The sequence below is a fragment of the Gobio gobio genome (genome assembly GCF_949357685.1).
Source record: "Gobio gobio genome assembly, chromosome: 8".
In the NCBI taxonomy this organism is placed as follows: Eukaryota; Metazoa; Chordata; class Actinopteri; order Cypriniformes; family Gobionidae; genus Gobio; species Gobio gobio.
The window spans coordinates 40,301,850-40,317,660 of NC_137114.1; the positions used below are offsets into that span (position 1 = coordinate 40,301,850).

Genomic DNA, 15,811 nt, shown 5'->3' on the forward strand with positions numbered 1-15,811 from the left:
ACTGTAAATAAAATATCATATGCTTGGTATGATAAGAATAAATGCTGCCGTAGAATAAATAACAGCCCAATTCAAATGTTTAAGTGCTTTTCTTCCTTTTATTTTTTGAGCGTGATGAAATGTATTGCTCTTGTAAATACTTGCCAACATTTAAAGAAATACAAGTCTAGAAATGCATCCAAATTACAGCGAAGCGCAACCGCACGGTGCTCTGCAGTGGTCAAACAGGATATAAACAGTGAATTTTGAAGGGATATATTCTTGAAAACTCAAGAGATGTGGATTCGGACAGCAATTAAATGACCACACGACCTTGGTGTTTGTCTAAAACAGTAGGTCATTCAGCCGGGGATTTTTACGCGGGTGGTGGGAGACGGACGGCAATAAAATCACTGACTAGCCCCTGTAAATGACAACAATACCTCCCGACCCCACGAGAAACAATTACCGGGGCTTCAACCAACTCCTTCACCACTAATGGAGCGAGCTGGAAAATCAAACTTTTCCCGGGACACAACATCATGGCCACCAACAAAACTCAGCAAAGATTGTTCTTGCTCCGGTTTTAACTTCTGGATATTCGGCAGCGGTGCCACAACGGAATGAATGGCTTCGCTCGCATTTTTTCTCCACCGCCATTACTGAACTACAACTCAAACTAGCGCACGTTCTCTGTTCGCTGATTGGACCGGTAAAAATTTGTTTGGTGAAAACCTAAGACTATTGCGCAGTCCCAGACGGAGTACTGAAGGAAAATGAAAATTGAGCGGAAGTACGTAGGAGGGCGGAGCCAGGCTACATTAAAGGGTTAGTTCACCCGAAAATGAAAATTCTGTCATTAATTACTTACCCTCATGTCGTTCGACACCCGTAAGACTTTTGTTCATCTTCGGAACACAAATTAAGATATTTTTGTTGAAATCTGATGGCTCAGAAAGGCCGCCATTGGCAGCAATGACATTTCCTCCCTCAAGACCCATAAAAGGTACTAAAGACGTCGTTACATCTCACTACAGTTGTTCTACAATAATTTTATGAAGCGACGAGAATAGTTTTTGTGTGCAAAAAAAAATCTAAATAACAACTTTATTCAACAAGTGCTTGTCTTCCGTCTATGCCTCAGACGTGAACTCACAAAGCACCACGACGCATGCGCGAGAGTAGAGCCGGCGTTCTGACACATGACTCAGAAGCGAGGAGTTTTGTTTACAAGCAGAGGAAGATTCTACATTGATCGTGCTTTAGGTCTTGGCGTAGTGCTCAAAATGGGGCTAAAGTGTGCAAATTCCTTGGATGCCCGAACGCCGGCGCTACGTCATATTCTCGCACATGCGTCATGTTGCTTCGTGGGTAATTAATGACAGAATTTTCATTTTTGGTTGAACTAACCCTTTAAATTATAGGTATAATGATCTGTTTGTGTAGCCTATGCATAGTGCTGTGTCTGTGAGCTTGGAACTACATGCTGGGAACTTGAAGTTACCACATACAAAGTTTGTCACAACGAATATAGAACTTAAGAAAAAAATTAAATAGGGGGTGAATTCAGGGTGATTGGGACACTTTTTTACCATTGAGATGACTTTGTAAAAGTGTCCCAATCACCCTGAATTCACCCCTGTGTAACCATATGTAGGCTAAATATGAAAACATATAAAGGAAATATGTTTCTAATACAATGTTAACAAACTGTAATATAGCCTACAGTTAATCTTACATAAACATGAGGCAGGGTTCCCATGGTTCCTTGAAATCCTTAAAAGTTTGTGAATCTGAAAAAAAAAAAAAATTGTCAAGGCCATTGAAAGTTTTGGAAAATAAACATACATAGATACAGGTCTTTGAAAGTGCTTGAATTAGTAGTCATTAATAGTCAATTTAAGTTGGGAAACAATATGTTGTATTTAATGTCACACTTACTTTTTATCTAACAGTTTTTTTATACATCAAAATAGATGGATTTTAGGAACATAAAGGTTCATCATATTTGGGGGTCCTTGGCATCATAAAGTTTGAAAACCCACATATAGGCCTACTGTGGCCTATTTAAACTTGCACTGTTTGAAAATATTGATTTATAAAGAAAACGGATATGCTCCTAATACTTTTATACACAAAAAAGTGCCTATTTAATCCTTAGTATTGAAACACTACACTTACAAGTAGGCCTATACTTATCATAGGGTACATTCATATTATATACTTACTACATAAAGTATATTTAAACATATACTTGATCTTTTGTAAGGGCCATGATGATGATGTCAGACAGATGAACACATCTTCAGAATGACCTTTGTTGCGAATTGCGATGACTGTTATATTTGAGCTTCTGACATGTAGGGCAACAATAGTTCAATTAACTTATATGCCCCACATCACCTGAACTCTACAGTGTGTGTGAACTTTCACACAGATTACTGTTATTAGGTCAGCAAAACAGGAAGTTGCTGCAATATGTCAGATGCTAGTTTCAGTATTCATAAAACATGCTCCAGTCACAAGTTTAAGACACGAAAGGATTACTTTAAGCACGAAGCCATGAATGTTTCTCACAGGATCTGAAACGTTTGAGAGCTAGGCTACCACAGAAAATTGTGCTTAACCGTTGAATGATCTTTGTACGCTGGTTTTTGTCATTCCTATCGTACAGTGAAATCCCCTCAGCACACGACCTTTGGACTATATCACTCGTCGCGACGTCAGCCACAGTATGTCATCAGAATTCCTCCCTATAAAATCCCGAGCAGACGCTCAATCCGCATTAGAGCAACTGAGAGGCGGCTTGTGAATTTTGTTCAGACAGCACAACAGGTAAATAATGCTTTTGGTTACACTTTATTTTAAGGTGACGTAGTTACACTGTACTTACTCAAATAAGCAGGCTACTGAGTAATATTAATAAACTACGTACTTATATAGAGTTAGGGTTTGGTTTAGGGTTAATTGCTGTTATTATACATAGGCTAATTTCCTGTTACTATAGTAAATATACATGTAGTAACGTAACTACGTCACCTAAAAACGATGATTTTTGTTGATAATTAGAACTTTTATTGTGTTCAGTGTTCTTTTTGTTTCTGTGAGATGTTATTTACTGGATTAAATAATGTTTTAGTAAAGTTTGAAGTAGAAGGAAAATTTAGCTATGAATTTGCTGACAGTTTGAATGATCTATTGCAGATTTTCTGCTAATTACAGTAACATGGCTTCTGAGGACATTGTGAGTAACCAGGTGTGCCATTTAATCCTCATTTATACAATTTAATTTTAATTTCGAACAAAACTAATTTTATATATATATATATATATATATATATATATATATATATATATATATATATATATATATATATATATATATATATATATATATATATATATATATATATATATATATATATATATATATAAACATGTTTGTTGGTTTGAATGTCCCTTAATCTTTTCATCCCTGTCCGTCCCTTTCTAGAATGTGGTTGACCGAATAGTTCACCTTCCCTTGGTTATTTCCACCTATGGCATGGTATCAAATGTGTACTGCTACACCAAGAATAACTACCCATACTTGAAGTCTGTGTGTGAGGTGGCTGAGAATGGTGTGAAATCCATAACCTCGGCTGCTTTGTACGGTGCTTTACCAATCATTGGCAAACTAGAGCCTCAGAGTAAGTTCATTGTTGTTTGTCGGTTGAGTTCAGGGCAGATTACAGTGTGAAAATGTCTTTACCAAAAGTTATTGTGTCCCCCTGTAGTCTCTAAGGCAAATGACCTGGCGTGCAAAGGACTGGATAAGATCGAGAAGACTCTGCCGATCCTACGCAAGGCGTCTGATCAGGTATTTAGTAAACTTTAGTGTTGTCTAAATGTTAAGCTTAAGAGAGGTACCACAGTTTTAAGCGCTGCTCTAATGCATTCTTCTCTTTCAGATTGTCAAAGAGGCAGTGACGGGAGCCAAGGATGCTGTCAGCGGTACCATGAACGGGGCCAAAGAGTCCCTCGGTGAAGTGATGGACCGAACACGAGGGGCAGTTCAGGACGGCGTAGAAAAGACCAAGATGGTGGTTAATGGTGGAGTCCAAACGGTGATGGAGAGCAGGACGGTCAAACTGATGAGCAGCAGAGTGGACACAGCACTGAGCACATCTGAGACTCTGCTGGAGCAGTACTTACCTGAAACTGAGGAGGAGAAAGGTGAGGATAGACCATGTTTATTGGTACTAGGATATGTTGATGATATTTAGATTGGGACAATTGCTCAGGGTAATTTCTAAAAGATGGACTCTTTTCTAATCTATTGTGTTGTATATCCGAGTGAAACTGAATGTAGGGCGAGAAAATAATGTATAGATTTGTCTATTGGGAATTGATTGGATGGTTGTGGTTTGCCATTGGTCGATCTCATGTGAGTGACAGGTTGCTCCGCCCTCGCGCCAGTAAACATGTCATCAGAGAAGAGATGTTGCTGCAAGAGGGAAGGGAAGTTATTTTAGATTATGAGGGCACATTCATTTAAAAACAATAATGATGTGCGCAGATAAATCATTTATAACAAATACTGAAATATTACATAAAAATGAAGAATTGTCCGTTTTGATTTCATGGTGACTTTAAAACATGCCGCTTACTCAGTCCTCAAAAATAAAACGTTCATTCATATTGTTCCAAACCTGTATGACTTTCTTTCATCTTTCAACACAAAGGAATATGTTTTGAACAAGTAAATAGGGTCAAAATGCTTTCATTGTATGGACGAAAGTCGAAATTAGAACATGAGTGTGACCAATTATTTGGTGAACTATCCTTTTTTCCTCTTGCACTCTGAAAACTGCATATGCACACATAAGAGTCCTCATATCTTGTGATAGTCTTGTGATATGCCTGCCTCTTATAAAGTATGGCTTTTTAAATTACATTGAAAGAATATCCATATCCGTTATGAGCGTCAAATACATCAAACGACTGCATTTAGTACTGGGAATTATTTTCCTGAATTCTGTTTTCCTGGAAAAGAAGTATTAATCCTATTCATGTGTGGAACATCAGCATGAAACACATCTCGACGAGATGGTTGATTAGGAATCTGAAATGAATTATTGTTTCAAGAGCCTCACTAATTTTAATTTATAAAATGCAGATGGAAAATTATGAAATCTAACAATCGCTTCTTTGTTCTGTTTCTGTGGTTGTCCTTTCAAAATCTCTCTTAGAATGTGAAGTGAAGAACAGAGAAGGATTTGAAAATAGCAGTGAAGCACCCAGTTACTACATGCGACTGGGGTCGCTCTCCAGCAAAGTCAAGGACAGGACTTACCAGAGAGCGGTAGATAAGGTTCGTAATGCCATGCAACGCAGCCAACGAGTCCAGATTTCCGCCGCTAAACCACACTGTGGATAAAAAGACAAAGTTATGACATGATAAGTCATAATTTTGACATAAAAAGTCAAAATTGTGACTGTCATTATGAATGGAAAATTTTGGGGGAAAAAAGGTCACAATTATGACAAAAAGTTGTAATTAAGACACTAATGACAGACATCGTTTTGAAGTTTTATGTAATAATTGTGACAAAAAAATTAAATGTTTAGAAATTATGACAGTCATAATTATAACATTATTATTTTTAAAATAATCAAAATTATGAGATAAAAAGTCAAAAGGATGCTATAAATTAAATAAATGGTATGCTATAATTATAATTTTACTTTTGATCTCATAATAGACTTTATTAATACGCCATTATTTTGACTGGTATTTCTTAATTTTAATTTTATTATGATTTAGTATGTAATAATTTTGACTTTTCATCTCATAAAAGACTTAGTATGTCCGAATTTCGAATTTACATTGCATAAATGACTTAGTATTTGTCATAATCGTCTTTTTAAGGCATAATTAATTAGAACTTAGTGTCTTTATTTTGATATTTTGTCAATTATCATTTAGTATGTCATAATTATGACTTTTCATCTTATAAAGTGTCTTCATTTTCACCTTTTGTCATAATTATAATTTAATGTCATAATTTTGACTTTTGATCTCATAATTATAACTTTGTATGTCATTAATTATGACCTTTTAAGTCAGAATTTTGACTTTTTATGCCATAATTTTAACTGTTTGATGTCATTGACTTTTTAAGCCATTTATTTTGACTTAGTATGTCTTAATTTTCACTTTTTATGCAATGATTATTAATTAGTATGTCATAAGTATGACTTTTTATCTCATAATTATTACTTAGTATGTCATAATTATGACATTTTTAAGTCAGAATTTTGACTTATGATGCAATAATTTTAACTGTTTAATGTCACTGACTTTTTAAGCCATTATTTTGACTAAGTATGTCTTAATTTTCACTTTTTATGCAATAATTATTACTTAGTATGTCATAAGTATGACTTTTTATCTCATAATTATTACTTAGTATGTCATTATTGTGTAATTTTAAGTCATAATTTTGACTTATGATGCAATAATTTTAACTGTTTAATGTCATTGACTTTTTAAGCCATTTATTTTGACTTGGTATGTCTTTATTTTGACTTTTAATCTCATAAATGAAATGACTTTTATCTCATAGTTATTCCTTAGTATCTCATAATTATGCTTTAATGTCATAATTCCAACTTTTTCTTATAATTAAAAAAATTTTCTTATGTGGCGGAAATGGTTATTATCCTAATGTTATTTCCTTTTCTTATTAGATTGAATATACCCGGAAGAGTATCGATACGTCTAACCAGAAGCTACATGAGAAACTGAGTTCACTGATGGGCTGGAAGACTGTGACTCAGAGTCAAGAAGAGAACGAGTCAGTCACAGACAATGAAGCTGAGGTATTCGAGATATCATGTAACTGGAAATGATCTCAAAGATACAGTCTGAATTCCATGTTTTTAGAGACGTGAAGTTCAGTTAAATACTTGGATCTCATTTTTTTCTTCTGCAAATGTTTCTTTCAGCAAACAGAATCACTAACACTTACCATTGCCCACAACCTCAGCCAGCAACTCCAGACCACATATCTGGTCTTGGTGTCCAGCCTCAAAGGTCTCCCTCAGCACGTTCAGGTCCAGGTCACCTCTGTCAGCCACTCTGCCTTGGAGGTATACAGCAGCTTCAGAAAGACCGCCACCATAGGAGATATGTCCAGTACCATACTCGTCATCAGTCAATCTCAGCTGAGCAAAATAGGAGATTCTATGGATAACGTCATGGACTACCTGCTCAACAATACACCTCTCAATTGGCTGGTGGGTCCGTTTTACCCACGCGTGGCACGCAATACTGCAAACGGCCCTAAATCTAACCAACAAAGGACCCTTCAGCCTGAAGTGGAGATGCAGTCAGTGAACGAAGAGCGATGACATTTCAGAATATTAACCATTTGTTTATATCTTACAAATATACATACAAACACACATTCCTGCCAATAAAATATTTTCTGTGAGAACAATCATATTAAATAAACAACATTTTCCTGAATAATATTTCTGAAGTATTCTAAGCCTGCATATGCCTAATCCAGTTAGGCATAAATAGTTTCTTTTACACACTATTTAATCTGCTGTCTTTTTATTGTTTTTGTACATTTCTAATAAAAAAATACACTTACAATATTATTTTTTGTGGTGTGTGTTGTTTCGAGGATGGGAATTTCACTTCGACAATAGTATTTTTATTTACATTTTGCTGTAGGAATTTGTATGAAAAAATATTCTAGATAAATTAGATTAAAATGTCATAATAGATCCACTAAGCATCTTAAATATAGCAAGGGTGCAGTCATACAGTGCTATGATTTAAATAAGCAAATCGGATTGTCTTGACTGATTGGTGGTTCTATGTGTAATTTTCTATCAGATAAATATTTATATACACTGTACTGAACGTTTTATAGAACACTTCATGGTTTAATGGACATTTGGTTTTAGATCCACAAAATGGTTAAGATTCATTTGGTCTTTAATCATTATTTTGTGGATTTACTTAAGTTTTTAAGGCCATTGTCTTCTTGAATCTTCATTTTCAGATACCTCTTATGCTATTCATTTGATGGAATAATAAAAGTGTTAAGGTGGATAACCTTGTTTGCATCATGTCGGATTTCATCTTTTCAGATCTGGCATCAGAGACCGATATGCAGAGAACTCTTGAGAATGACCTCCGAACTCTTATGAAACAGAGCTATTATGATTTGCTTTTAGGACAATTAAACAACAAACCAATCATCATTTACTAGTCAAAGATCCAAGTCTCATAATTAGTTTGTTTGCAATCTAATAAACCATTAGGCATACTTTACCGGTACAATCATCTTCACCCACACGGTGGCTCAGAGAACTATCGCCTCACAGCAAGAAGATCCCGAGCCTCGGCTGAGCCAGGAGTCTTTTCTGTGTGGCGTTTGCATGTTCTCCTTGTCTCGCTCCGGTTTCCCTCACAGTCCAAAAACATGCAGGTTAGGTGGATTGGATGTGCTAAAATTGCTGTGGGGGGAGTGTGAATGTTTTCCAGCACTCTCAGCATCCGGCGTAAAACCTGTTCCAAATCAAATGTGTGTGAAGCGGAGCCTGCAAATGAGTGGGAATAACGCTAGGAAGATGGATGTATGGATGGACTATATAATCTTCACCAAGGATAGCGCTCTTTTATTCAAAATAATACCAAGAAGAACGTTTAATTTAGGGGGGGGGGGGGGGGGGGGGAGATGTATGTGCCGCTAGATGGCGCTCTAATAAAAAGTGGCACATTCCCCACTGCATCACAAAACATTTCATTACAAGATTATTTTTTTACTTTACTTTCAGTCACCTTCAAAAACAGGATATGGGATTGCTGTAGATATTATGTATAATAGCTGGCAGTTCAAAAGGTGGCCTGTAATACAGTAAAAAAATATTGTTGGTTTAACTTAAAAAAAAATGTTTTACTTCATCGAAATTAAAAATGTGAGTTAATACAACAATGGAGATTGGTTTAATAAACAGAAACTCAAAATGTTATGCTATCTGAACCAAATTAATTATCTACGTTGATTTGACAAATGATACAAAGTTGAAATAAATCATGAAACAATTTTTTACAGTGCAGTTTTAACCTAATTCTAGTATCATACTTCAACTCAAATCATCATAAAACTTAAAATTGTCTAGCGACTGGTCACATTTAAATTGTTCAATAGGCCTAATTGAATTTCTGTGAATTGAATTTGATCAATTGTGGCAACCGTCTGTTAACATGGGCTCAATCTGAAATAATGTGTTGAGCCAATGGACAAATGTTGTTTAACAAACCGTGTTGTTGGTGCAATTCAAGATTTTAAATTGTTGAAGTAATTGTTTAATTCTCACTGTCCCAATAGAAAAAAATGTACGGAAAACATAAATACATTAAACAAAATACAGAATACTGACAACAGTGTTGACATTTACCCTACATATTAAGCACAAGAAGATTCAGGCATTGCATAAATATTCTTTTATATATTATACATGTTGCTAGATTTATATTAATTCTCTCTTTATTTAACAATTGAGTAGAGTAGAAGAACCACTACAAAAGTATCCACACAGAGGTTTCAGGTAATCACACATTACTTCATATTTAGTTAAGTGGGCTTTCATAATGGCAAGACAGAGAATAATAGACTTATAAAGTACCGTCTGTAAAACAACACGTTTCTCACAATTAAAATGGTTTACAATAAGGTTCCATTTGTTAATATTAATTAGCTACAGCAGTTAACATGAACTAACAGTTTTAACTGCATCTATTCATCATTTACGAATACATTATTCAAATAAAAAGTTGTAATATTATTTAATGGACCCGATCTAATATGAACTAAGAATGAACAGAATGTTAACAAGGATGAATAAATATTGAAACAAATGCATTGCTCATTGTTAGTTGATGTTATTGAATGCATTAAATAATGTTAACTCATGGGACCTTATTGTAAAGTGTCGCCGTTTAACAATTAAAATCAGAACAATCGATTCATTTGAAAAACATTAGATGAAATGAGAGGAAAAGAGTAATGAGGCTTACAGGAGGCATATTCATTGTAGCTTTACCTAAAGTGAGTGAGAGTGAAAGAAAGAAATAAAGAACAAAAGGGTCAGAAACAGGAATTTCATCCTTTCTAATCAAGGTATGTTTAATTCAGTCAAGTAACGTGTTGAGCTCACCTAATGCAGAATGTATTTGCAGAGCATCTGTTTCTTTGGCGAGCACAGGTTCTACAATTAAGAAAAAGACTGAGATTAACACAGTGTTGTAACGCCTTAACAGGTAAACACTCATACTCATATACACTCATAATAAATCAGTGAACAGTTCTTAAAGGGACAGTTCATCCAAAAATTTAAATTCTTTCATTAATTACTCACCCCCATGTCGTTCCAAACCTGTAAGACTTTTGTTCATCTTCGAAACAAAATTACGATGTTTTTGTTGTCTGGCTATCACCAGACCAAGCTCAATTTAAGATTGAACATTAGTCTGGGGAGTTTGCTCTGTATTTTCTACTGCACAAGAGGCGTGATAAATGAGCATAAATTAAATGACTCTGTACGCAATTGGATAGTCCTTCAACCAATCAGACCAGAAGAGGCGTGATCGACAGGCAACGACCCATCTCTATCCGTCATCGTGTTAAACCCGTCAATAGCGCGTTTGAGCTTCTGCAAGAACCAATGAGGTTCATGAGGGGCGGCAGTGGCTCAGTGGTTCATGTAGAATGTCTACAAACTGGAAGGTTGGTGGTTTGATCCCCGGTTCCACCTGACCAAGTGCCGAGGTGTCCATGAGCAAGACACCTAACCCCAGCTGCTCCCGACAAGCTGGCTGACACCGCCGTTGGTGTATGAATGGGTGAATGTGAGGCAAAAATGTAAAGCGCTTTGGATGGCCGTAGGTCTGTTAAAAGCGCTATATAAATGCAGTCCATTTACCATTTCATTCTCGTGCTACACAGCACGTTTGAGCTTCCTCAAGAACCAATGAGTTTCATTCTCGTGCTACACGGCACAAAATTCTTACATGTTTGGAACGACATGAGAGTGAGATTTTCTTCATGTGAAGAACGTTTTAATAATCTAAATAATCTTTTGTGAAATGGAAAGGTTCTATGGATGTTAAATGTTCTTCTTGGAAGGCAATAAAGAACCTTTAAAGAACTGTACTCAACAAAAGTTACATACCTGTAACCTCGACTTTCACCGTGCTGAGTGCCAAACCCTGCATGTCTAGAACTTTGTATGTTCCGGCACTGCTGGCCGTAACCCTCCTAAAAATCAACTTGTCGTCTCTCTCTTTTGGATAACCTTTATTTCTTATGTCTGCACCTCTTTCCCACAGGACTGCCCAGCTGGTGTCATTAATACTGTTTTGAAAAATCACTTGCTCAGCTTGATGCGTGTACAGATCCAGGATCAGGTCTGCTCCAGTCTTCACAGACTTAATGGTCTTGTGATCTACCATGAGAAGATACAAGCCAGATGGAGTGAGTATTTTGACATTTACGGATTGGCCCCATTTGAAATGTCTCAAATTTTTCTCAAAATAATATAAAAGTATGGTAATACATATATTACATCACATGTGATGTCAATTGAGCTTAACTTGTACTGAACATGGGATGTTCCTTTAAAACTGTTATTTTCTCTTTTGTATTTTCCAATATTTTGCCTTTGATACACTTTGTACAGTGAGGTGTGTTTCAGTGGAAAAGTATTAAGCTCTCACCAATAACTGCAAGTTGGACACTCTGAATAAAAATTCGGTTCTTGATACTTGATTCACCAACCACCAGGTAACTTTCGTAAATGCCTGCATCGCTGAATCTGACATCCCGCAAGAACAGAGAGCAGTTTCCCCTCATAAGCATTTCCTCAGGCACATCCGCCCGGTCTACGTAGGCCTCTCCTTGAAACAGCTCCCCTCCCATTCGCTCAAACACTGAATCTCTTATGGTCTGCCACTGAATGTGAGGCGTGTGAGCAGAGTCCAGCAGTGATGCCACAGTACACGGCAGCACAGCCGGCAGACCAACCCTTGATGAGGTGTAGACGGCCACTGAGAGGGGAGAGGAGCCTATAGGGATACATTATTATATGAAAAAGGCAAAAATGCTTATAATCAAAATGCTTTTGTCATTGTCTACTTACCAGCACAAATGAGAAGCCATAGCATTAGAAAGGCCGAAACCCTGTGAAGAAACGTCATATGTTATAATAACAGAGACTTAAATTCCCTTGAACCATTATCTAATGGATATTAACAAGAGATTGAACGTTACGACTGATCGCAGCCAACAGGGAACGTTCTCAAAACGTTCTGGCAAGCTTTTCTTAAAGTTATGAACAAACATTACACCAATGTTAATAAAATGTTTGTACCGTCTTTAATAATGTTCTCAAAACATTAGCACAACAAATACATTGTCCATTAAACATTCTGAAACGTTTTAGTTGGATGCCCGTCTAACATTTTGTTACTGTTACAGATTGTTTAGAGAACATTCAAAGGTAACGCTACCATAATGTTTGCAAAATGATAAAATGTTCCCTTAAACTGAACCAAGACTAAATCAAAACATTTATTAAACTATGATAATGTTTTCATAGCTTAATGGGAACGTTTGTAAAACGTCTTAAGAACGTATTTTTGTTAGCTGGGATGGTGGACTAAATACAGCTAGTCAAGTTAGCTAGTTTATATTCTGTCGGAAAAAGTTCTGTCTTCAAAATCTGCTTTTTCACAGATGTTTTCAGCCGTTATTAGAGCGTCCCGACAGGCGTTTTCAAGTTTAAAATAGTCCAAAGAGCCTAGAGACGACTGCATTGTGTTGTAGGCTAGGCTACATTGTGCTGTGGTCCGTCTGTGTTTAAACCAATCCTGCTCCCTCAGTTTCAGATTCCTTATTAAATAACAGAGCAGCTGCGTTGACGCTGTTCGGTGAAATGAAACTTAACTCAGTCTATAGCCTGCAATACCGGATGCTGCAGTTGCAGGACCGCATTTGCAAGACCGAGGGGTTTTTTATGTAGCTAGCTACTAGCAATTTATATTTTATAGTATTCCCCATTCAATCCTGTATTTGGATTAGGCTACTCAATCAAGCGAATTTTTTTTTTTTAATCCTATGTTAATACGAATTATTATTATTTATTTTTTTATGTGACATAATTTTCTCAGAATATCACCTAGTTTCTATTGTCAAGCTATTAAAGAAAATTTTCTCTCACCAGTTACTTCTGTCCATGTCGCATTTGTGTCGGCTCCTGCTCCTGGCAGATATGCTATGACTGTGTAAACCCTCAGCAGAGGCGTTATATCAACAACGGTCGCTCTCCATTTCTCAAAAACGAAACCTATGCTACATTAAGGATTTAACCGTTACCTCATTGCCTTGATTTTTCTCTTGACCATAGATCAGGGGTTTTCAAAAACTCCAGAAGGTTCTAAGGAGTCCCCAGAAAATTTCAGAGGATAAAAAGACAAAGCAAAAATGGATAAAGTCGAACCTTCTAACGATTTCTCTTCTTTCTTGCCGTATACATACTTTCCAGAATTGTATATGTTTGCTGTGTATCTTTCTAGTGAGTTTTTCTCACTATAGTCCCCTCTGTCTCGCTCACTGGGGTTGTAAGGCAGTATTCTCAGTATCCTACGGAAGCTGCTTACATACATTTATTGTGAAAGTTGCTTATACAAATAATTTTTAATTGAAAATGTTCTTCAGGTTTATACATCCAACATTAAGTATAGCCAATTTAAGTTTGTAAACAATGTGTTGAATTTATAATGTCACACTTTCTATTTATCTAACACATTGAAAAAAATTCATACATTAAAATATATAGATGGATTTTAGGAAGGGGGTCCCCCATAGTTCATCATATTTGGGGGTCCTTAGCATCATAAAGTTTGAAAACCCCTGCCATAGATAGCTGGCTTAGGCTATGCTCTTCTTAAAGGGATAGTTCACCCAAAAATTATTCTGTCATCATTTACTCTCCCTCAAGCTTTTCCAATCCTGTATGAGTTTCTTTCTTCTTCTGAAAAAACAAAAGAAGATATTTTGAAGAATGTTGGTAACCAGACAGTTGATGGCACCCATTGAATTCCATAGTAGGAAAAACATACTATGGAAATAAAAAATACTGGTTACCCAAGCAATAACCATCATTTCTTTCATCATCTCGGTTGCCTATAGTCCGGCTATGAGTAACCCACTTCTAGCCAAAATAACCTTGAATTTGGTTACACGTTGTTTTTGCCAAAATAACTTGTGAGATGTATGATAGGCTTTTCCATCATGTAAGCAACGTCAACAGTGATTACAAGGTGTTTGGTTTCATTTCTTTGCAATTGATGACTAGTCTATTCTTGGCCTGTGGTTAGACGTCTATTAAATTTTAACTGTCTATTAATGTTTTATCCTAGACGTCAGGGCTGTGTTTGGACTGCTATTAGATGTCTTTTAAACACAAAATTGCTTGCAGGGTACCAAAATCCTTAAAAATATATATTTTTTGTGTTCAGATTTGGAACAACTTGAGGGTGAATGATGACAAAATTTTCATCTCCCCTTTAATTTTGTCATTTCATCTGAATTTCATCATCTGTCAGATTTAGTCAGTCAAAACGGTTTTGAGATATGATCTCATTTTGTGTCTCTGTATCTTTATCCCACTGTTTAGTGCAATATCTTCTAAACTCAGGAGATATTTATATTTATTCATACTACTCACATACTGTAAATATGTTTATAATCTGTAAATGTTTATTCTGACGAAACGTAAATTTGACCTAATATTTTTTAATGCTATTTTCATATTTTTATTCTTAGAATTTGTATTACTATGTTCTTGTTGTGTTTGTATTTTATATGTGCACTGGAAGCTTCAGCACCAAGAACAATTCCTTGTGTGTGCTAGCACACTTGGAAATAAAGCTCTTTCTGATTCTGATTCTGATTAATGAAGGATTTGTGGACAAAAAATAATATTTTTATTTTCAAGTGGAAAGATAAAAAATACCTTGTGGCAAGATCTGAGTGCTATGTTTTGCATGCAGTCGGGACAGATGGTCATACAGACATAACAAGAGGGTGGGTCTAAATGAGTATTGTCATTTTTGGGTAAAGTATCCCTTTAAAACTTTAAATATTTACAGAAATACATTAGTGCTGTATCAAAGTTTAAAGTATTGAGCAAGTGAGTACATAATTAAATATTTAAGCTGACTAAATATACAGTACTGACCTATGTGATGCCAACAAGTATACCAATTAATTAACATAACTTTGCAATGCTTTGACGAATCAAAATTCTTTTGATAACTTTTTGCCAGCACCTTCCTTAGCTGCTGTGTGCCTATTTTGGTGAAGATCGGACTAACAGCCTTGGAGTAGTTTGACAAAGTACGGTTTTTAGAAAATTCTAAATGGCAGAAAAATGTTATAGGCAGAAATCAGAGATATAGGCTGCATACTTCCCTACAATAAAGTAAGTGAAAAGCAGTATGTGACAAAAAAAATATGTCTGAATTCACAAAAGTGTAGGCAAAAATTACCCAGATGACTATACTTCCGGCAAGATTCTGCAGTGCGCATATTCAAGCATACGATTTCGGACACAGTCTATTGTGGGGCTTGGCTCAAATAATTTTGTTTCTATCACTTAGAGTTCAAAAGTTATGATCCAAAATGCAAATTGCCTTATTATAGCAGCACCTTGTTCAAGCGGGTGTGTATCTGTGCGCCTGAGTTACGGTGCACGATTGGGACCACCC

General features: G+C 36.0%; 2 protein-coding genes across 6 annotated transcripts in view; one reads left to right on the forward strand and one right to left on the reverse strand.

Annotated features, from left to right (window-relative positions):
• Positions 1-2,449: 2,449 nt before the first annotated feature.
• Positions 2,450-7,629, forward strand: plin2 (perilipin 2). 2 transcript variants are annotated; one of them, XM_079824343.1, is made up of 8 exons: positions 2,450-2,814; positions 3,184-3,235; positions 3,473-3,668; positions 3,756-3,838; positions 3,930-4,194; positions 5,211-5,332; positions 6,712-6,843; positions 6,970-7,629. In XM_079824343.1, exons 2-8 carry the CDS (start codon positions 3,206-3,208, stop codon positions 7,372-7,374), a joined length of 1,233 nt encoding a protein of 410 aa, XP_079680469.1. In that variant the 5' UTR covers positions 2,450-2,814; positions 3,184-3,205; the 3' UTR covers positions 7,375-7,629. The 2 variants fall into 2 exon arrangements, with proteins under 2 accessions (XP_079680469.1, XP_079680470.1); XM_079824344.1 differs by having other exon boundaries at positions 2,497-2,814; positions 3,184-3,223.
• Positions 7,630-8,918: 1,289 nt separating this feature from the next.
• igldcp (Ig-like domain-containing protein) overlaps positions 8,919-15,811 on the reverse strand; it is a 40,411-nt gene continuing 33,518 nt past the window's right edge. For 3 of the 4 annotated variants that reach the window (XM_079824150.1, XM_079824149.1, XM_079824152.1), the window contains 5 exons: positions 12,181-12,221; positions 11,759-12,106; positions 11,215-11,487; positions 10,201-10,251; positions 8,920-10,086 (listed from right to left, as the gene is read on the reverse strand). In XM_079824150.1, coding sequence (XP_079680276.1) covers positions 10,010-10,086; positions 10,201-10,251; positions 11,215-11,487; positions 11,759-12,106; positions 12,181-12,221 — 790 coding nt within the window. In that variant the 3' untranslated portion in view covers positions 8,920-10,009. Of the gene's footprint in view, positions 10,087-10,200; positions 10,252-11,214; positions 11,488-11,758; positions 12,107-12,180; positions 12,222-13,260; positions 13,450-15,811 lie in introns of those variants that run through there. The other variant, XM_079824151.1, reaches the window with a different exon arrangement.